General features: G+C 41.9%; 1 protein-coding gene and 1 non-coding gene across 2 annotated transcripts in view; both read right to left on the bottom strand.

Moving 5' to 3' along the window:
• Positions 1-22,419, bottom strand: part of ETV5 (ETS variant transcription factor 5) — a 61,258-nt gene that overhangs the window by 21,701 nt on the left and 17,138 nt on the right. Inside the window, exons 6-7 of the mRNA XM_025913289.2 lie at positions 10,885-11,014; positions 9,681-9,968 (exon numbers count right to left, since the gene is read on the bottom strand). Coding sequence (XP_025769074.2) covers positions 9,681-9,968; positions 10,885-11,014 — 418 coding nt within the window. The remainder of the gene's footprint in view (positions 1-9,680; positions 9,969-10,884; positions 11,015-22,419) is intronic.
• LOC112850524 (U6 spliceosomal RNA) lies at positions 17,373-17,478 on the bottom strand. The gene has a single exon (XR_003222648.2). It is a non-coding gene; the product is annotated as a U6 spliceosomal RNA (small nuclear RNA).

Genomic DNA, 22,419 nt, shown 5'->3' on the forward strand with positions numbered 1-22,419 from the left:
TATCTTATAATAAGACAGAACCATAAAACGCTTTTATTCTTAATTGAATATCATAACATCCTTTAGCTGTCGGAGGGACGCCTGGGTGGCTCAGGTCGGTTAAGCATCTGACTTTGGCCCAGGTCATGACCTCACGGTTTGTGGGTCGGAGCCCTGCGTCTGGCTCTGTGCTCACAGTGCAGAGCCTGCTTCAGATTCTGTGTCTCCCTCTCTCTCTGCCCCTGCCCTGCTTGTGCTCTCTCTCTCTCTCTCAAAAATAAACAAACATTCAAAAATTAGAAAAATTATTAAGAAAATACCCTTTAGCTGTCAGAAAAATCTGAAACGGTGCCAACTGGCCTTTCTTTGTTGGAAAGGCAGTGCTGTAAAAAGGAAAGTGACAGAGGGCAGATTTTCTTGGCTTCAGTTTCCTCCTCTGTAACATGGGGTGTATCAGCCACCAAAATGCTGCTGGAACGATGAAATAAAATCATGTCTACAGAGCCTGGTTTCTGCCACAGCCATACACACTGACACACTGGGGTAGACTTCGGCGGGGCCGGTGTAGAAGTCAGAGAGTGTAACCCTCGAAGAGAGATGTCAGTCCATGAAATATGTATAAGGCACTCATCCATGTGTTTAAGGAAAAGCATTTCTGAATATATGCCCTCAGGTAGAAAGCAGGAGCCAAGGTTCAGGGAAAAATAAAAAACTGAGCACTAATTTCACTGGTATTTTAAAAATCAACAATAGAATCCTGTCATATTAAGGCCTCCCTCCAAATTTAGCTTGAACCCTATTAATAGTTTTCCTGAGATAATTTAAACTTGATTTGAATCAATCTGTGGCAACAGGTGGCCAACAGATTTGTAGAACATCAAGATTTGAAATCCTTAACTGAAGAGATCAGGATGCATATAAAACATCGTTTAGATCGGGGTTTAGCATGGCACTCACTCTGTGTGACTCCTTACTACCTTACCAAAAGCAGCACCGGAAGATCATGTCACAACATGAAGACCACCAAACAATTTTACAAATACCTATCCTTTCATCCCAGACACCAAAGGCATCAGGATTTATCTGGCCAATATATGAAGCAAGCTTTACAAACTACGGAAGCTTCGGCGGGCTGAGAGCCTTTCACCGGGGCGCCGACTGCATTGCGGTGCAACTTCATCAGGAATGCGGATTTTCAAGGTTGCTGTTATTTAAGGAAACCTTCCATGGTCTTTGAAGAAGTGCAAATTTGAAACCCGGGTTTAGGCTTGACATTTAGAACACAGGCCCCAGCAGCACACTGCAAACCTGAAATTTCTGAAGCAAATTCTGAAGAAGTGGGCAGAAGAGAAAGATGAAGATACTCTCAAGGCCTTATTTTTATCAGGTACCAAACCTATTGCTAGCAGGAAGGAACAGTAACAGGGGCACGTCTTCCACATTCTCTCCTCTCTGCCACCATCTTCGCACCTTCAAAGGTGACCTCCACAAGTCACTTCCTTTGATGGCGCCGAGAGGGCACAGAACCGCTCAGTTCTGTAACCAGAGCCTCTGCTGGCAGGCCCAAGCCCTTCCCTTCCTCTCGGTGCCTATCTTCTCAGCTTCCAGAATGAAACTTTAGAGTCGGCCTGGTGTGGTCCCTTCAGGAAAAGGTACTTCCATATGGGCACCAGCCAGCAGCCCCTGTCCCTCCCCCAAGCTGCACTTCAATGGTGCACGGTGCTTAAGGGCCTGGGATCTGCAGAACAGAGTCTATAATTGGGATGGTTCAGGCCGGGTTTGTTTTGAGGGAGTGGCAGTGGCAAAGGGGATCTTAAGGGTAGATCACGGAACCAACATACTTGGAGAAAGATTCTCTCAGAGCTTGCTGTTGATAATGGCTTTTATTTGCAGAGATGAGTAAAGTAATTCCGTTCTTGTCCTTAAAATACATCCCGTGAACTTTACTCACTGCCCTTCATTTGAACCCCTTCCCCTTCCCGCAATCCTTTTGAAGTATCTAAGAATGTGTTGTATATATAATACAGCAATGACAAAGATGCCTCTTGTTTACTGAGGCAGGCAATCATTTTCACTGGAGAGGCAGCTTGGTTCCTAACAAACCCCTTCTCCTGCTCACCCCCCTCTCCCCCCTTCCTCCCCCAACCCGTCATCCCAAGAGAACTCCCCAGGCTGTGGTGAACTCACAGTTGGTGAGCAAAAGGAGATTTCTGACTATTGGGTGAGCTTAAATTCAATAGGTTACGGATTAAGGCTTTTTCAGTGCCAGTTTATTTAAAGAAACAGTTATTTATTTATTTGTCAGATTTATATAGCGCCTTTCCTCCCAAGAGCTCACCCACGCTACCAACATTTGGTTTACGTTATGAAAACCGTTAGATGCTTTTTCTGCATTTCCTTTTCGGTTTCTGCTGCCAACACACAGAGTAAACACAATGCTTAGAGGAAGAAAGGAGAAAAGTGTGGATCTGATGAAGGCTACACAGTGGCTATGGGTGCCAGGTAAAGTAGCCATGGTTCAGAGGCCAGCTGGGAGAGGATACATAAAATCGGCCAAGAAACCAATACCATGTACTTAACGTTTCCATTTAGGCTAAGAGAAGATACAACAGGAAAGCAGCATAGCTGGGTAAGAGGCTGTGGCTGTGAAGGCAGAAGATCCTGGGCTGAAATCCAATCTTTACCACTTATTGGCTGTGTGACCTTGGGTGAGTTATATAACCGCTCTGAGCCTCATTTTCCTTGTCAATAAAGTAAGGACGACCCGGATACCTCTCCAAAGGTCTGTTGTAAAGATTACATAAACCAATGCATGAAACCACCCCTGGCACACTGTTAAGTTCTCAATATACACTACCTTCAAACACCACCATCAACTGCCCCATCTCACCCCCCAACCCCCAATAAACTAAATTCAGAAGCTATACAAATGTAAGGGGAGATCTTAAGGAACAGGGAGAAAACTATCACACGCACATAACAGAGTCCACTAGCTGCCTACCCAAAATCCATTCTCCTTTCTCACAATGAAAGTGCTGATTTTCATTCACATTTATTTCACACTAATGTTTATTTTCCTGCCATAAACCAAGAGCCAGACACTGTTGCAAAACAAAACTCAAACACTCCCTAAAAGCACAGCACAGAACTCTGCAAAAGCTCTCAGGGCTCTGTGAGGTCTGTCAGCACTGTGTACATGCAAACTGGACCATCTAAACTGTGATAAAACATTGATAGAGGAGGAACAAAATATGCCCTTTAAAGGCCTGGATGTTTGTCTGGTTTCCCAACATCAAACATGCAAGAAGGAAGGTGATGGAAATACAAGATGTCCCCAGAGTATCAGCTGCCGAAAGTATTAGTTTTATATGTACAACACTAATAAGTCTGACGATGAAAAGATTATAGATAAAGGGAGTTTCACCCGTTAAAAACCTAGCATCGACCGATGAAGCATCAGAAGTTCCTAAGTTGTGGTATCTGTATCATTTTAGGAAGATTCCTTTAATAGCTTTCTTTATGGATTATAAAAGCAATCTTTAAAAAGTAAAAGTGTCATAGAAGCTAGCATTTATTGAGTACCTTCTCTGTGCCAGTATGATTTCATTTAACCCACCCAATGTTTCTATGTGGGAAGTTATCTACTCTTCTTCCATTTTCACATGAAGAAACCCAAGCTTAGACAATTTAAGTGCCTGCCTGAGGTCATACAGATAGGAAACAGCAGAGCTCCCGGGACTCAATCCCAGGCCTAACTCCGGAGCCCATACTGTTTCTACAACTGCTTTTAAATACTCCCTTGATGGTATTTAAACAAAAATCATATAGTCCAGACAGCTAGAAAACTCCCATGTTTGGAAATTAAGAAATATATTTTTAAAGAACTACAGGATTGAGAGAAAAAAAATAGACAACACTTAGAACTGAGCTTTTAAATCAAATCAGAATTAATTTAAGTCAGGACTTGGGGTATGCAGCTGAAGCAGGACTTGGGTAGGGAAATCAAATAACTGGTTATCCAAATCAGGACATTTTGGGGAGTAAAAAGGAAAGGTATGAGTAGTGACTTCCAGATAAGGCATAAACCATATTGACCTGGGAAAAACTGAATGTATGGTCACCCCAGCCTTAGGAGAAGTTTTATTTGGTTATGTGTTTATACTATAAAGACAAAAAGCTAAGAAATTAACGGGTGAATCATCCAACCAAAGCGGTTAGGAAAAGAAAAACAGTAAACTGAAAGAAAGTAGAAATAATAAAATTATTTTCGTAAGAGCCGAGAGAAATCAATGAAATAGAAAACATCTAATAGAGAGGATGAGCAAAACTGAAGCTGATTTGTTGAAAAGACAAATGATATTGTCTGCCAAGGACTAACTAGAGATTTCACGGCAATTAATTTTAAAACTCACACCAAATGGAAAATTTCCCAGAAAAAGTAATTTATTAAATTCACTCAACTAAACAGAAATTCAGAGCAGGACTAGAAAAGTGAAGATGCTTAACTAGTAATTAAAAATCTTCCCACAAAGAAAATACCAGGCCCAAATGGTTTACTGGTAAATTCTTCCAAAAATTCAAGGAATAAAAAATTCCAATTTCACATGCGCTATTCTAGTATACATTAAAAGGGGGACACCCTCTATTTATCTGATGAAAATTACTTTAATGTTAAAACCCAACAAGGATAATACAAGAAAGGAAAATTATACATTATCCTCAATCATAGATAGTGATGCACAAGTCCTAAATACAGGGGCACCTAGCTCAGTCGGTTGAGCGTCTGACTTCAGCTCAGGTCATGATCTCGCGGTTCGCGAGGTTAAGCCCCGTGTCAGGCTCTGTGCTGGCAGGAGCCTGGAACCTGCTTTGGATTCTGCGTCTCCCTTACTCTCTGTCCCTCTCCGACTTGCACTCTGTCTCTATGAAAAATAGATAAAACATTACAAAATTTTTAAGAAGTCCTAAATACCATACTGGAATACAAAGTCCAGCGATGTTAAAAAAGGTAACCCATAACCAGTAAGTTGGGTTTATCACACGAATACAATGCTGGTTGCATATAAACCAGTGTAACTCACCACATTTAAGAAATGGAAGGAGAAAATTCATTTGACCAGCTCAACAGAGGCAGAAAAAATGATCAAATTCAATATCCATTCATATTAAAAACTCTGAGTAAACGAAGAATACAAGGAAATTTCCTTTAGCCTGACAAAAGGTAACAACAACAACAACAACAACAACAAAACCTATAGTAAACACGGTGAAATGCTACAAACAAGCCCTCTTAAGATTCAGGAACTACAAACACCCCACACTGTAACCATCAGAAGTACATTATTCAGCCTGTCAAAGAAGGCTCCATTAAGCATCTCAGAGACTCAGTTTCGGATCCCAAAGTGAATGTGTGCTGCCATACATAACATGCTATTAACAGCCGTGCGTGGAGAGGAGATGCGTCAGACACATTCACTTCATTCCAGGCCAGGCTACAAATATGACTCACAGTCAAGTTCCTCCCTCTCTAAAAACTACAAAATCTAAAGGACAAAAATGAATGGCAATTTATTGGGGATGGACTTTAAGAGGGGGAAGTACAAACAGCAGAAAGACTTGAGTATATTAAACACAGCATCTTCAGGGGCGCCTGGGTGGCGCAGTCGGTTAAGCGTCCGGCTTCAGCTAGGTCACGATCTCGCGGTCCGTGAGTTCGAGCCCCGCATCGGGCTCTGGGCTGATGGCTCAGAGCCTGGAGTCTGTTTCCGATTCTGTGTCTCCCTCTCTCTCTGCCCCTCCCCCGTTCATGCTCTGTCTCTCTCTGTCCCAAAAATAAATAAAAAAACGTTGAAAAAAAAAATTTAAACACAGCATCTTCAGGGAATGAGTAGTTATCTATCAAATCACAATTCCAGAACACTTGAGCTCATTCCTTTAAGCTTTGAAGCCTTGATCAGAACCACTGAGGGACAGAACTTTCTCAAACAGGTTAGGCGATTTGCTCTTCTAGAAGATGCTGTGCCTGACTGACCCTTTCTTGAGGACTTGGGAGCACTCTATCAATTTCAGCAGGATAGCCTATTACAACACTGATGCCCCTGGGGAACATCAAGAAGTGGGGGATTCTTCCACTAGCAGTACTCTCTTAAATGTTGTGCTTCTTGGTGCTGGGTGAGAGAGCAGGGTATCCCAAAATTCTTCGATGATAAATTTCCTAGTGGAGCCCTTTCAATGGAATTGTGGGGACTCCTTCACCTTGAGTTGTAATGAGAAATGGTATATAACGAAGGACAAAATCATACCTGACCGGTACAATGGGTATATAAGGTAGGAACATTTTCTAAATTCCTCCACCTAGCCCATGTAAACATCACATCATAAACAGTATGATGAAAAAACTTTTGAGATCAGGATGGCTGAACGAAAAACACACCCACTCTTTAAGGAGCGGCTGGTCTTTAAGGATAAATGGAACATGTCTCAACATGCCAAATTACATGGTTTGTTTTTTTTTTTTCCCTCCTTGTGGGGGAGGAAATCACAAATATAAATCATGGCTTCCAAACACAGTATTTATCTTCTAAAAATAACTTATGAGTTGTGAAGAATTATATACTAAGATCATTCAGAAAATTAAGAATATACTTTTGCCTAGATTATGTTGTTTAAAGTATAATCCTAGCAAACTGCTATCACTATCAATAAACATACACTGAGGACAAGTAAGATACCAGGCCAAGAAGGGTCTAAAGCATGGTTTTTAAACCTCAAAAAGTTTATTCAACTGCAGAGATAAGGCATACTGTGAGCAAAACAAAAAAGATACCTGTCACAACATGAGTTTAGATAAGTGAAGTAGGAATTTAGTAGGATTTTGTAATTTAAGACATGGATAAAGTTCTGGCAGTTAGCAACGCTCCCCCCCACCACTCCCCTGCCATCATAACCAAAACAAATGGTGCAGTTATGAATTAATGTTTTGGTTTCTAAATGTAGGCCCTTGTATTCGGCTATGTGACCATGAGGAAGTCCCTTAGCTGCTCTGAGGCCTAATATTCTTATCTATGAAATAGTGTATTTCACTCTGCTCTGTTACAGGACTGTTAATAAAAAGCTCAAATAAGGCCGTAGTTCCTTCTATCCTGCAAAATGCCATATATTTTTGTTAGGGGGTTACTTTTGAAGTAATATTGCTTAAACAAAAAGCTAGCAAAGAGCAAACTACAAAAAAACCTACCCCATTTCAGGCAGGTGTAACAATTATTAGAGGTGGGATTATTAAGCTTGTTCTCACACACACGCAATTATTGTTACTTTTACAAAATCAGACCAGAGATTTTAGTTTGCCTCATTTTCTGTGTGCTCTCCAGTATCTACAAGCAAAATCATTTGCCACGTTTCTGATGTATTTTGCATCACACAAATATCACATGGACACCCCCGTTAATAACAGACAAGGGCAAGAGAACAAAATTCAGAGTACTGGGTACTTGACGCTTAAGGAAAAGGTGGGGTGGAGTAAGGATGGGGGCAGAAGAGACAGCCGGATAGTGATTTCTCCAAGTGGGACAGTGAAGTATCCAGGCTATGCCCCAGACACACCAAACTCAAAATCAAGGGTGGAGTGAGGAATTTGCATCTTGAGTAATTCCACGGGAACTCCTGTACCCTTGCAACTTTGCAACTACAGTGCCCTGGGGTAGAAGACTAACTGCCTCAGTGGTGCTTTTACTTCATCGATTTAGGACTTTGCCCTTCACCCCAGTTCTCTCAAGGATCTCTGTACCCGCCCAGTGTGTGCAAGGTCTTTTTATTGTAGACCCATATTCCCAATGGCAGCGTGTAGGGGAGGTAAATCCAAGACGGACAGGAAAAGTTCAGGGAGGAATTCCCCCTAAAAAGAAACACCTGGTTTCTGGTCCCTGCCTCTGTCTCTTTGGACCCCTGAGGGAAGACACTCCTACATCTCAGGGATCAAACCTCCCCCTTGTGGGAGGGGGCTGGGTAGCCTGGTGACAAACCTGTCTGCCGGGACTGTGGGAGGACAAACATCGTCCTTACACAAGCCCCCTGGATAAGAAACAGGGATTGAGGGGGGACTATGAATCAAAGAGATTTAACATGAAATAATTTCCCCTTACACGTGGTAGAACGTTTGTTTAAGTATTTCAAATACCAAATCTAATGCTCCACCTCATCCCTCCTCCTTACTTAATAATCCCTGCAGACACACCAGGAAGATACTGTTTAAAAACACAACACCAAAAAAAACTATTGAAATAAAAATGGTGTCCAGGCCTGAGTTTACCAACTGGCAGGCCTGCAGAGTGATTCTGCCCACAGGGAGGTTTTGTTTAGTCTGCAGAGAGTTGCTGTTGTTTTTAATTTGAGTTAGTTGCCAACCTAAAAAGAAAAACCGCACAACCTGGGGTTTTTACACAAAAATCCACATTTCCAAATTCTCCTGAAGAAGTGCAAGGCTGTTAACAAGGTAATAAACTGGCAACACTTCGTGGTGGCTGTCTCCTTCAGATGGGCTCTCTGCTGAAACCAGGGCCCTCTGCCGAGCCAGTCCCCCAGTCAGCGCTCGCCCCCTGGGGCCCTATGTATCATCAGCGTTCACGGCTCTTGGCCTCACGAGAGGACTAAAGACTAACCAGGCAAATTATGTAGTTCTTTAGGGTGACTTTCACAGCAGGGGCGGGGAAGGGGATCAGAACCAAACAAGCACGCTTGCTTTTTTTCTGTATTTCATCTAGAAATAAAGTGACCCTCAAACAAATTTTGGGAGGCATTTGGGTTGGACCAGGCCTGGGGAAGGTATATTCTTCCCTCCTCCCTCTCCTACCCCTCACCTCCACACCCACACGAGGCAGAACAAGAAAGACAGAAAGGAAAGGCAATGGTCACCATCTTGCAACCCCTGGTAACATCCTCGCTGATGACTCTTCACCTACATACATCCCAGAGAGACTTGAAAGAAAAAGACAGGTCCCGGAACACCCTATGTAAAGGAGGGCCGCACGCATCCACAAAATTCTAGAATACCCCGATAAAGGACTTACAAGGCTGGGACCTAAAACATTAAGTTTGATGTTTGCAGGTAGGTTACCTTCCTACTGGAGTTTGTTCGACAAATGAATGACTCTGATGCCTCAATTTTCTTATTAGGAATGTAGAACTACCTACCTGGAATGAAACCAGGAGATTTCTATCTCAAAAGCAGGTAATTACAGATAAGGTCTTTAGCTAATTCCCTGTTAAAATGTGTTAAAATCAGATGAGTGATAATACCTTTTATAATTCAGCAACCTTCTGTAATACGCAAGCAAAATGTTAATAAAGTATTTATGGGTAGCATAAACCAGGGCTGCATTCTAGTAGGCAGGATCCAATGAGGAGCCAGGAGACTTGCCCTCAGGGAGGGTCAGCAGGTTGTGTATCCTGGTCAAGCCACTCTGCTTCTACCTCCATAATGGGGGGACAGTACTAATGATCTCTCCCTTATCTACTTCATAAATCATTCGGAGTGCCTCAAGAACAGGTCATATTCATATTATCATTCATCTTACCTCACAAGGGGCTTCGATGCACTGAGATCTTTATAGGGACCTGGTAAATATGACTATCTGCTTCCTCTCCCCCCACAGGGCAAAGGGGAGGCGATGGAGGCAGTGAAAGAAGCTCAGATCAGTACCCACCTCTGTTCCGACGGATACTGGTTTTCAGGCATCATCTTTGGCATCTGCAGGGGCTGATGGGGTGGCCGGGGGACCGCAAAGGTTTGCTGCTGTGGTCCAGGTTCAGGAAGCGAATGAGGGGCGGGGGCGGGGCCCACACCTTGTACCGGGCCAGCTGCAGGGGCATGTGCAGAGGTGGGCAGAGTTGCCTGAGGTGGGGGAAATAGGGAGTTCTGATGGGTGGGTGACAGGGGGGTGGTGGGAGGGGTTAATGGCTTGAACCCAGAGGGAGGCTTCCTATCATAGGCACTGTAAACAGAAAAAGAGAAGGAACCGTTAAGCTGCAATGAAGCCATTAGCATGGTCACCAGATCCAGCAGAACAGCTAGGCTCGGTTGCAGTCCATGTTGCCAGGAAATGACAGCATTAACATAGTTAAATTGCTGGCAGCCCCGAGGGAATATTTGTACCTCTGAAAAGTGACAAACACACTGCGTCACAGGGACTTGTTTAACACTTCTAGTGATTCTTCTCAAAGATAATTTTAGCCTCTGTTTCCGGTTTCCTTTTTCCCCCTTCTAACAGAATTCTCCATGTATGCGTGTGTAGGGATGGATGGGTGGGAGAGGGGGGAGTTTTTGCTCTGGGAGGTTTCTGGCCCACTCTCCCAAGTATTCCAGGGTTCCCAGGAACTAGTCAGAATCTCTGTTGCAGATAAATTTCTGCTGTAACATCACTTGAATTAACGACTCTTCTCCCCCTTTCAGGCAGATCTATGTTTATCTTCTAGAGCAAAGAATGATTTAAAATTAAAGCCTCATTCCTGGGGCCTGGATATTCCTAAGTAAAGGGCACAAGCCTTGGGACTTTTTCATATATTCTGATTTGAAGATTACTTCTTTGGTGCTTAAAGTTCACATTAACATATGATAGACATGAAGAAGTATATATTCCCTCCCTAGAAGCCACAGATCAAATATCCCAGTATTCAAGGTTCTTTCCCTTAGGAGGGCTCAGTACCCCATGAACTCAGTTCCCCCATGGAGCCAGTTTAGCAGTTTTGCTTTTTATGTGCAGCACAAAGGCCCCATTTGGACTGGCCTACACTAGGGGATTACGTTGCCATGAAAGACCAGGAACGCTACGCTGAGTGTCTGCTGAATAGTACTTGAAACAGTCGGCCCGACGGCTCCTTTCTGGCCAGCCTCGCTCTGGCTCCACTTACCAATAGCTGTAGAGGCACTTTTCTCCATAGTTAGCACCGAGAGCCTGCTCATGGCTACAGGACGACAGCTCACAGGAGGGGCTGTGCAGCTCCCGTTTGATCTTGGTTGGAGGTGGGGCATGAAGCACCACTGCAATCAGAAGAGGGACGAGGGGGGAACGGAGAGAGGACAGCCGATTAACAGGGAGCACAATGCTTCCTTCTGCAAACCCTGGAACTAGCTGATTGTTCTTGGGAGTCAGGTCAAGTCTCATGCCAGAGAAAGCCAAACACTTAAACACAGAGCCTTCCATCTAAAACCAATGAAAAGTTCTGTAAAGTCACAATTCAACATCATTTTGAATAGCCATGTCTTTCCCCCCAATTTCTTTGGTGTTGGGTCTGCTTCCCAGAGGCTTTGAAATCCTTAAAAATTCCTGCAGGTGATGGTTCGTCAAGAAAAATGCAGGTGTGAGAGAATACCAAGAGTTGCAGACAGGAAGAATTTTGTTTCCAAAAAGGGCAAAAGAGCCAAAAATACATCGGTGGACATTCCACGTTAGCTTATCAGAGGCTTGAGACTGCCCTGGCAAACACATTTCTTACTCAGAGGCATATAAATTAAATATATGACTTTTTAAAAGTCCTTCCTAGAGCGGCTTTAAATATCAGCTCTGAGTAAGAAATACTCAACTTTAAGGGCATTTCAAAAAATTTAAAAGCAAAGGAAGACAACAATGGACTAAACCATGATCTAGGAAAGGCTAACTGCATAAGGACAAGTCCTGGAAACCTTCATGCTTTGTGCTCATGTCTGCTCTGTGCCTTTCCTACCGACCAACCAGGAAGGGCAGGTTTCATAACCAATCCTTTGAGATAAGTGCCAATTACTTTTCCAAAACTGATGAAATAATACACAGAGCTCTTGCGTAATGTTTGGAAGTCAAGGGCATGTTCCATATGTGATTCTGAGAGGACAAATTGTTTAAAATCAAGATGACTTACATGGTAGCAAAATGAAACAACATAAAACCAGGTTTTCCCTTTCTGTCTTATCTAGGAGCGAAGTCATTTTACAGAGGGCATTTTACCCAAGGTAGAAGGACAAACTCTAAAAGACGCTACACCATGGGGGATGCCTTCTTCTACCGAGGAGTTAGAATCGCTGTTCTCTGTCCAGCTATCTTGAAGGGTGGGGGAGGAGTTAAGTTTTGTGCCGGCTACTCTCCAGTGTATCAAAGGTCTCATTAGATAGCTAACCACAGTCAGTGCCCTGGTGACCCACTTAAATTTCTGTATGACTCAGTGCTTACTCCTAATATACTTTCAGGTGTTTGGTTAATTCTTAGTGATTATATTAGGCAGAATGAGCGTAGTGAGCATCTGTTTTCTTCTGCTAAGACTGAACACTCTTCTGGCCAACTGATTTCTCAGGTGCCTTCTCCAACCCCAAATTTGGGTCTCAGAAGTAAGCAAATGAGACAGATGACTATCACAGACGATAAATTTATAAAGGAAAGTCCTGCCAATGACTGACTGGAAAGGATAGGTTTTTATCTTTCCTTTCCTACATAATGCCAACTGCTTTTCCTAAATACATGAAATAAGCTCGGAACTGTAAGATTATATTTAGAAGTCATAAGAGTCTCATGATTTTTTGATGGTGACATCATGGCAGCTACCCCTCAATTGTTATCAAATGTTTTTGGACATTTTAGACAGAAAATGACTAAGCTTGTTGTTAGAATGTTGTTAGTAAATGAAAAGGGAGAGTCAGACAACTTGACATAGAAAGCACTTCTTCCGGGTGCCTGGGTGGCTCAGTCGGTTAAGTGTCTCTTGATTTCAGCTTAGGTCATGATCTGGTTCATGACTTTGAGCCCTGTGTTAAGCTCCACACTGACAGCACGGAGCCTGCTTGGGATTCTCTCTCTCCCTTTCTCATTGGCCCTCCCACCCGCACACTCTCTCTCTCAAAATAAATAAACATTAAAAAAAAGAGAAAAGACTATGTTAAAAAAAAAAAAACAACAAAGCACTTCTCCAATGCAGTGCATATTCCGGTGGTTCTCAGCACTGTCCCTTTGTCATTCGTCACCTTTCCTCTCATAAAGTTTTGGAAAAATAATAAGGAAAGGTGTTGATACCCCAGTGTAAACAAAAGTTACATGTCCTTGAAAAGTCTACTTTTCTTTATCTAAAGAAAATCATTTATAATCACTATTTTACCTACGTTTAGAAAGTAAGCAATTATGGTATCACTCAATTTTCCTATTTAAGCTTTTGGAAATGTCTTGACATTTTCACAATGTTATTTAAAAAGTTACCAGATCTGCTGACAAGACTAACACCAGAGGATAAACCAGAGTTGTCCAGAAAGAAAAATTTTATAATGGCTTCAGGAACCATATATACCCATTTTATTTTATTTATTTATTTTTTTTCAACTTTTTTTTTTTTTTTATTTTTGGGACAGAGAGAGACAGAGCATGAATGGGGGAGGGGCAGAGAGAGAGGGAGACACAGAATCAGAAACAGGCTCCAGGCTCTGAGCCATCAGCCCAGAGCCTGACGCGGGGCTCGAACTCACGGACCGCAAGATCGTGACCTGGCTGAAGTCGGACGCTTAACCGACTACGCCACCCAGGCGCCCCTACCCATTTTAAAAGAGAATCTAAACTGCCAGCTAGGTCTAATGTCTTGATTTCTTCAAATCCAGTGTGTATCGTATCATTTTGCCTGCAAAATATATGATACTTTTTACTACCCTCAAATTGTCTTCTACCTGAAATCTTATGTTCTCTACACAAAGGCGGAGTTCAAGAAATATTTGATGAGTGCTCTGGTCTGAATGTTTGTGTCGTACCCCCCCCCCAAAGTTCCTATGTTGAAATCCTAATCCCCAGTGTGGTGGTATTAGGAAGAGGGCTTTGGGGAGATGATTAGGTCATGAGGGTAGAGCCATGTGAGGACAAAACGAGAAGAGAGCCTTCACCCCACCATGCCGGCACCCTGATCTCAAACTTCCTGCCTCCAGAACTTGAGAAATAAATTTATGTTGTTTATGTTACCCTGTCCGTGGTGTTTCATTACAGCGGCCTGAATGGACTAAGACATTGAGTGACTGAATGGATTATGTTTCCAATGAATTCTTAACCTTGAAGGCTACATTTCCCCTACAAGGCAAAGCAGTGTTAGTCATAAATATTTTTTCCCCAGGAATGAACCATTCGAAAGAGAGAAAAGAATGTGGAACACGGCCAGAGTGAGATTTAAAGTTTCTCAGATCCCTGACAAGAAAATCATTAGGGGCCGTTGGAGTGGTAAGGAAGAAGGCTCAGCTCTCTACAGGGACCAGGGGATGTGTGAAGGAACCTAATTATGGCATGCATTAGTCAGAGATAGTGGTGTATTTAAAGCAGGAACTTAGAAGCCCAAGCAATGCTCCTTGCTTTCAGTCTGTTCCCTCCTTTGTAAAATGAGATATGTGATGCTGCCTTGAGAAATAAAATGGCACAGCACCTTGCAGATGGTGCAATGATGTTGTGTATTAATACACTGTGCTTTCAAAAATAGAGTATTTAACTTCGCACAGGCAACTTACTAAACGATGACAGAGACCCAGGACTACAAAGCATGGTAATGAATTGGAATTTAAAAAGATCATGAACTCCTAAGGAAATTGGAAAAGAAATGCCAAAAAAGTTGAGTATGTAAGTTGATAAACATTTTCTACAATTTAAAACTCTTGAGTTTAAGCTCAGAGTTATAGAAGATGGGCCCATAAAGCCAATGGTGCCCTGACAAATATTCCTGGTGAGTATGGAACATATTCATTGTTGTAAATATTTCATTATTCATTCATTCATTCATTCATTCATTCATCCATTCATCCATTCATCCATTCACTGAGCATATTCTATGGGTCAAGCATCCTGGAGATGCTGAGGACAGGACGGTATGCCCAACAAACATGGCCCTTTCTTCATGGCATGTACAATTTTGTGAGGAATCTGACTTTTAGCATCATCTCATAGATGCGTGTATAGTTAGACCTCACAGGGCCTCACAGTTCACTTCATTCAGGCCCCTACATTTATAAGGACACTGAGACCCAAAGGAATTACAGTAATTGTTCAAGGTCTTGGAGCTTCTGCTATTAGAGAAGAGAGGAAGCAAGAGCTTCTGTCATTTCGGTAATCTACTGCACTGACAGAAATGGGAGACATTTCACTCCTCCACTTTGTACATTAAAAATAGAGTACATAAACCTTTTTTCAACAAAAACAAAAATATCACATTACACCTGGTTGAAAGAAAGTATTCTAGAACAAAGAAAAAAATGAGTAAGAACAAACCTCTGGAAAAGAACAAGGTAGACAGATCAAGACAGAGGCAGCCACATAGACTCCTTAGGATTTACTTTGCACCGAACTGCTCCTACATACATTATTTTATTCGATCTTCCCAACCCAGTGAGAAAGCTACTTCCAGTGTCCCCTCTTTATAGATGAGAAAACCCAGACTCAAAAGGGTAAGTAATCTGTCACAGTCTCGTAGCTGTAAGTGGTCAGGATTCCTACCTAAACACTGCTTAGTGTTCTACCACATTGCCTTCTAGAGGGAATCTGAGAGAAAAAGACTGAATCAGAAAGGAATTAAAAGGAATAGGGAAAGAGATGGAGAAGAAAGACAACACCAGAGAAGAGAGCGGAAGAATACTTTCTGCCAACTCTCAGGGTCTGTATCCTCATGTTTACTCTGCATTCTTCAGCTGGAGGGACACCTGATAACACCTGCATCCACTCGACTCACACCTTCCCTCTCCCTAGGCCACTAAAATGCCCAGAATCCCTCCCCCACTCCTACTGGCAACCAACATTTCTTGACTCCAGCAGCCTTTACTTATTATTAGTCCTTGCCTCCCACTCTACCTAAAAGATCTCATTCTCCCTTCTATATTCCAGTTGGCCAATATCTTCTGCTTATTTACACAACTGCAGGAACTTCGGAGACCTGGTATCTTCCACAGTCAGTCACTGACTGGCCAGATAACACATTGCTACCATGGATACCATTTCTCTCCCCAAATGTCTTGTCCCTCCTGAAACTGACTCTAGACAATGCCCTCTCAATGCCACGTGTGAGGCAAGAACACTTTGGACTATCTGTACTCCTACTGGAGTATAAGAACTCTGTTAAGGATCCATGCACAAATATATATGGAATATTTATATATCCCATATAAATATGGGATTTATACCTCTGCTTGTCAGGGGTAGGAAAGGCAAGGACGGCTATCTGATTAGATTTAAGCCCACATCTGTGGATATGCACCATAAAGTACAGTGTATTGCTTTGTAGACCAGCATAACACCATTTTAAATTTAGATATTATAGTCCACAGATCAATCAACTTAACTTATTAGAAAACTCCTTGGGACATTTTTCTGACACAGTGATCAAAAATCAGGCCTGATCCTGGGGCACCTGAGTGGCTCAGTCGGTTAAGCATCTGACTTCAGCTCAGGTCATGATCTTGGAGTTCATGAGTTCCTGCCCCACATCGGGCTCTGGGCTGAGAGCTCAGAGCCTGGATGGAGCTTGCTTTGGTTTCTGTGTCTCCCTCTCTCTCTTCCCCTCCCCCATTCTTTCTCTCTCTCTGTCAAAAATAAACAAACATTAAAAATTAAAAAAAAAAAAATCTGGCCTGATCCTAGCCAATGCAATAAGTCAAGAAAAATAAATAAAAGGCAAAAGGATTAGAAAGGAAAAATATAACAGTCATTATTCACAGAAGGCCTAATTGGGTATGTAGAAAATATAAAAGTATCCACAAAATAGAAGAATCAATAGGCTAATTTATGAAGATGATTGGCAACAAGGCTAATATGAAAAAGAACTATTTCTGTAGACCTATGAAATCTAAAAAGTAAATTTATAATAGCAACAAATAACATCAAATACCTGGGAACACATCTAATAAAAGACATGTAGGATGCCTCAGCTGAAAACTACAAAACCCAAGAAAATCACAGAATTCTCAATAAATGGAGGACTATATCATGTTCATGGGTTGGAAAGCGTAATATTATAGACATATCAATTCTTCCCAAATTTATCTATAGGCTCAATGTAACCCCAAACTAAACCTCAGCACTACCCAGAAATGGGAATAAAGAAATTACAACTACATGGACAACATGGAATCTCACAAATATGTTGAGTGAGAGCCAGACACAAAAGATTTAGGCACCATTCAAAAGGAGATAGAACCAATATACGGTGTTTAAAATCAGGACTGAGGTTACTCTGAGGGTAGTGCCTATTCAGGGGCCACAAGGGGTCTTGTATTCTGAGAAGCTTTCTGGGTCCTGATCCAAATGCTTGTACAGCTTGTCAAACTGTACTCTTACGATTGCTCTACATTATTTCAAGTCAGTTTCTTTTTTTTAATTAAGTATTAGAATTTTAATACCAGGATTGTTCACATACAGTGTTATTTTAGGAAAAATATGGAACGCTTCATGAGTTTGTGTGTCATCCTTGCACAGGGGCTGTGTTGATCTTCTCTGTATCGTTCCAAGTTTAGTATGTGTGTTGAAGTGAGACCAAATTCCTCATTTTTAAAGAGAGCAGCCCTGTTAAACAGCATCATTGAGTTAATACTTATGAAGATTTCTCAAATTTTAAAAAATCTTTATTCTGTGAGGGTAGAGAAGCAGTCTTCCAAAGAAATAGCCCAATTGTTTTAAAATAGAAAAAAATAGACAAACTGGCCCATTCAAGAGAAATAATAATTCCCTCTGCTGACAAAATCTGTTTCCTGCCCACAAGTACAGGCTTGTGGACTCTGTCCAAGGGAGCTACCCCATGCCAGTGCTGGCAGTGAACTTCACTATTACAGCACATACGATCAAAACAAAAGAAAACACTTTTGTTGAATGTTATGATGAACGACAGTTTGATTCAAAATGAATTTCTTTTTTTAAGAAAGACAAAACCCACCTCGTCTAATAAGCCTTTCCTCTAGTGTTTCATAATCATCCAAGTTTCAATTTGCCACTGACTTTGTTGTGAATACATGTAACATTTAGGTAGTTGCTGAGTGTTAAAGAAATTGCCAATCAGCTACACTGCAGTCTGGGTGGGGTGGGGCGAAGACTAGTTGTTTCTCCTGCTTCACACACAGGCTTTGCCCACCGTCCCCTGGTAATCGTCATTCAGGTTTTGCTTTGGGGTTTTCCTCCTCCCTTCTTCAGTTTCAATACCTTCATCTGGGGCAGACTAATCTTTCCCAAATCAGCTGTGCAGGCCTGCCCTTGGGGGAGGACCTTATTTGGTCACACTTGACAGCCACGATCTTCTTACTTCACATGGAAAGTTGTGTCTCATGACGGAAGTTGACCAGAATACCAACACCTGCCTCCAAATGGCATGTCCACGAGGCTGTGTCTGAGGTGGCTAGCCTATGTCTCTTGAGCCTCTCAGAGCCCTTCTGAACAAACGTGATGTGGAATATAGTCGTGGTCAAAGACTTCTCGAGATTCCAGAGTCGTAATCCTAAAGTGAAGGTCTATTCTTAAGCTTACTACTCTCTTTGCCGCTGGATTTAGGTCACTGTTCCTCACTTAGACCACTACCATCCCACTTCACTTCCCTCCACAGAAAGGAAATATGTACTGTTTAGTTCAAGAATGGGGGCGGGGGGTGGAGAGAGCCCAAGACGTCTGCCCATACTGTTCTTCGGTTACGGCAGTGAGTGGAGCATGAGAAAAGAAGGCAGAGGGAAAGACCATCAAGCAGAAGGACATGTGAGTATGAAAAGGACACTGGTCAAATAGAACCAAAGAAGCCACCCAGAAAGAGCAAGTGTGATCTCTTCTCTTCTCATTTACCCTCTACTTGTCAGAGTACCCTACTGGCAAAGACCAGAGGGCTTTAAGTCACCAGATGTAGTGTCCCTTGGGACCTGTGGTTTGAACAGCACAACAAAGCCAACAGGCCTACTTTCCAATATACCGCTGCCTTTCCTTAGCTCTCGCCTTTTCTGGACAAATTTTGAGACAAAGCGCAAATAGCTAGTTCTAAGAAAAAAAAGATTAGATACAATTAGGCTTAGTTTTTATATTCTACCATATTACCAGAAGAGGTCAGAAAGAGGTCTTTATTTTAGGGCTGAGTAGATTAAAAATTCATTTCAAGCATAAAATATATTCCTAATGTCTCAATATTCTTTGTAATTGCTATCGCAGTCCTGGTGAATGACAAGGACAGGAGATAATACCCTGTTCTGGGAACCGAGAAGGTTTAAGGCAGATAAAGTAAGTGGATAAGTTCTGGCACTTCAAAAGAGCATCTGGAAAAGGAGATGCCTTTTGGATTTCCAAACCAAATAAGAAACATACTCAAACCCATTGTAATAGTTAACGTTAATTTTGCCCAGCAACAGTTTCCAAAAATAAAAATTTGAAATGTTATCAAATGCGGTTAGGGGGCACAAGATCCAAAGGCAGAATTGGAGGAGGTATGGGAGAATGTGCTGGTTTTTTTCATATCTAACACAGCTAACCTTGGTAAGCATAAATTTAAAAACTGAATATAGTGAAAAATCATCCATAAATAGTAAAGTCAACTATTTAGTAAGCTGTGCTAAAAAATTTCAATGATTCCCTCCAAAGCCCTCTCCTCAAACACGCACAAATTATCTCTGACCCAAGTATCTCCATCTGACTTGCTCTGTTCTTTTACCAGTATTTTAAAGTCAACACATGGGGCGCCTGGGTGGCGTAGTCGGTTAAGCGCCCGACTTCACGATCTTGCGGTCCGTGAGTTCGAGCCCCCCGTCAGGCTCTGGGTTGATGGCTCGGAGCCTGGAGCCTGCTTCGATTCTGTGTCTCCTTCTCTCTCTGCCCCTCCCCCCTTCATGCTCTGTGTCTCTCTGTGTCAAAAATAAATAAACGTTAAAAAAAAAAATTTTAAAGTCAACACAATAACATGGATATAAGAGTGAAAGAATCAGCATCCTATAGGACATTTCTGTGCCTCAGGCCAGCATTCCTATATGTTTGCATTTCTACATACCCTTTAAATGCACCCCCAAAAGTCAACAGCTAAAAAACAACTGTCTAGGGCCCTTTAAAAAAAGGGTCAATGTTATGGGGGAAAAGGGGATAGATTGTTGTAAAGAAGATAAAAAAGACATAACAGTAAATACAATATATGATTCTTGCTTGAATCCAAGAACAAAGCCAATGATAGTGTCAGCTAGAAAAGACATTTAAGGGACAACTGGGGAATTCTGAATATTACTGAATAAAAGTTAATTTTCTTAGGTTATGTAGAATATCGTTAATCTTTGAAGATGTACACTAAAGTATTTGGGGGTGAAATATTATGTCTACAACTTGCTTTTGAATGGTTCAGAAAGAAAAAAAAATCTATACACAGAGAAATGAAGCAAATACAGGAATATGTTTTAAAAATCAATCAGTAAGACAGATATTATACCCCATCTCCTCTGAGATACTCAGAGGAAAAAAACGCCTTTCTTATGGTTGACTAACAGGTCAAAAGTAGATGTGCTAAGAACTTCAAAACCATGCATTCACACATGAAGAAAGCTACCCTGGGCCCATTACCAAATTGGAAGGATACTATCCTGTTTATCCCTGACCATGTTTGGGTGATGCAGCCCAGGGAATCTAAAATTACACAAAGACAAATGTTGGTTACATTCTAACATCTAAGCCAGTAGTTCTCAAATACTTTTTTTGGCCTTGGTCTACTCAGGAGAAGAGAACACCCAAGAGAGGGTAAAATGAAAAGTGCCACTGCTGTCATCATGACTATGGTCCATGGCCACCTCTACCACTGCCTGCGTAAAAAGACAGTAATTACACAAGTACAAAATATTAACAAAAGTAAAATCTATCAGTAATTCCACATACACATTAATACATACATAATGGGAACTAAAACATATGCCCAACTCAAGACCACAAAGCATTCTTACTCCTTGTAAACACATGTAAATACATACGCACAACAGGTTTAGAACATTACCAGAACAGGTGGACAACTCCTTAGATTTTATCCCTAGAGTCCTCAAGAGGACACAATGTAGTCATCACCAATCTGTGAAGGTTGGGAGAATGAAAAAGAATTAAAGTTCTCTTCCTTGAGGTTCCTTCATTCTCTTCCCTTCTAAGCAGCTAACTTGGCTCCTTCTGTCCATAAAGGGTGGGCAGGGCCAGGAGAAGCAGCTTGAAATGGGCAGCCTTGGCCTTTGGTGCTCTGAGCCTTAGAGAGAAAAGGCACAAGAGTTTCTGGAGGCTCCAACTGGTCTAACTTAGCCTACCAGGCTAGATCAGAAAGGTATGTGGACTAAAGACCCAAGTTGTATTTTAAAAGTATGTTGGCTTAGAGAATCCCCCGTGCATTTATGTTTTGGGAATCAAGGATGGCAGTAGGACTCTGCTGTGGAATCAAAGCTCTCTATATAACTCATGGGAAATATGACAAACATCTGGTGCAGCCAACATCTAGGTCAGCATACACATGCACGGACTAAGATTTCAGGACAGACTCATTCTGCAGTCCCAAACTGTAAGAATGGCTGCATTTGTCCTCAGCAAAATCCCACATTAAGAAAGCAAGGCTTCCTCTCCGGGATTGAATGTGGTATCAGTAGGTACAGGGAAAGTTCTCTTCAGGATTAGCACAGTGGCAGTATTCAGGGTTTCAGATTGGTGATTAATCATGGTGGTGGTTACAGTGTTGATTACTCCAGGTTATATTTTCCTACTTGTCAAGTTGCTTGTTGGGGACCAAAGGACTGAGTATCATCACCCTGGTGGTCTATTTCTGGGCCCCAAGGTAGAGAACCAACCATGAGGTAGCAGAATTCATCAATTAGCAATTATAGAAGCCCTTCTTATATGACCAATATTATCTTCTGTACGATAAATAACGCAAGAGCCAAATTAGGATCTGATAAAGCTAGTTCCCGGAACATCTGGCTTCAGGAATCAGATTTCTTCTATGCAGTGGGGAAAACGTGCAGTCAGCAAAAGAGAGGCTTCAGGAATTGGGTGTGTGGACAACAAACAAACAAAAAACCCACTCTATTTTTTCATGATTTAGAGCTAAAAACTTGGGGTAACACAATAAGCCGAAGGAAAAAAAAAAAGACTTTGACCTTACTATCATGACATGAATTATGGAAAAGGCAGATCCAAAAAGTAGGGTTAGGGTTACACTGCTATTTGAAAAGGGCTAACCTAAGAGTGAGATTCAAGTCTTATGACCCTGCATGAACATGGCTGGGGAATACTAGAGTGAAACAACAACAACAACAACAACAAACCCCCAAAATGATGACAAAACAAAACCCCAAACAAACAAACAAACAAACAAAAGCCCTGGAGCCAGGTCTTGCTCAAGGAAAAGGGTGAGGGAAGAAGATACCTTTCTTTGCTCATAAGAGTGGATGAAGTTATATCAAATATTTGGAAATTCAAGAGCTGGAAACTTTTTGGGGATGCAAGCTTAGGA

Source organism: Puma concolor, chromosome C2 (genome assembly GCF_028749965.1).
Source record: "Puma concolor isolate L17-30 chromosome C2, mPumCon1.1.hap2, whole genome shotgun sequence".
NCBI classification, from domain to species: domain Eukaryota; kingdom Metazoa; phylum Chordata; class Mammalia; order Carnivora; family Felidae; genus Puma; species Puma concolor.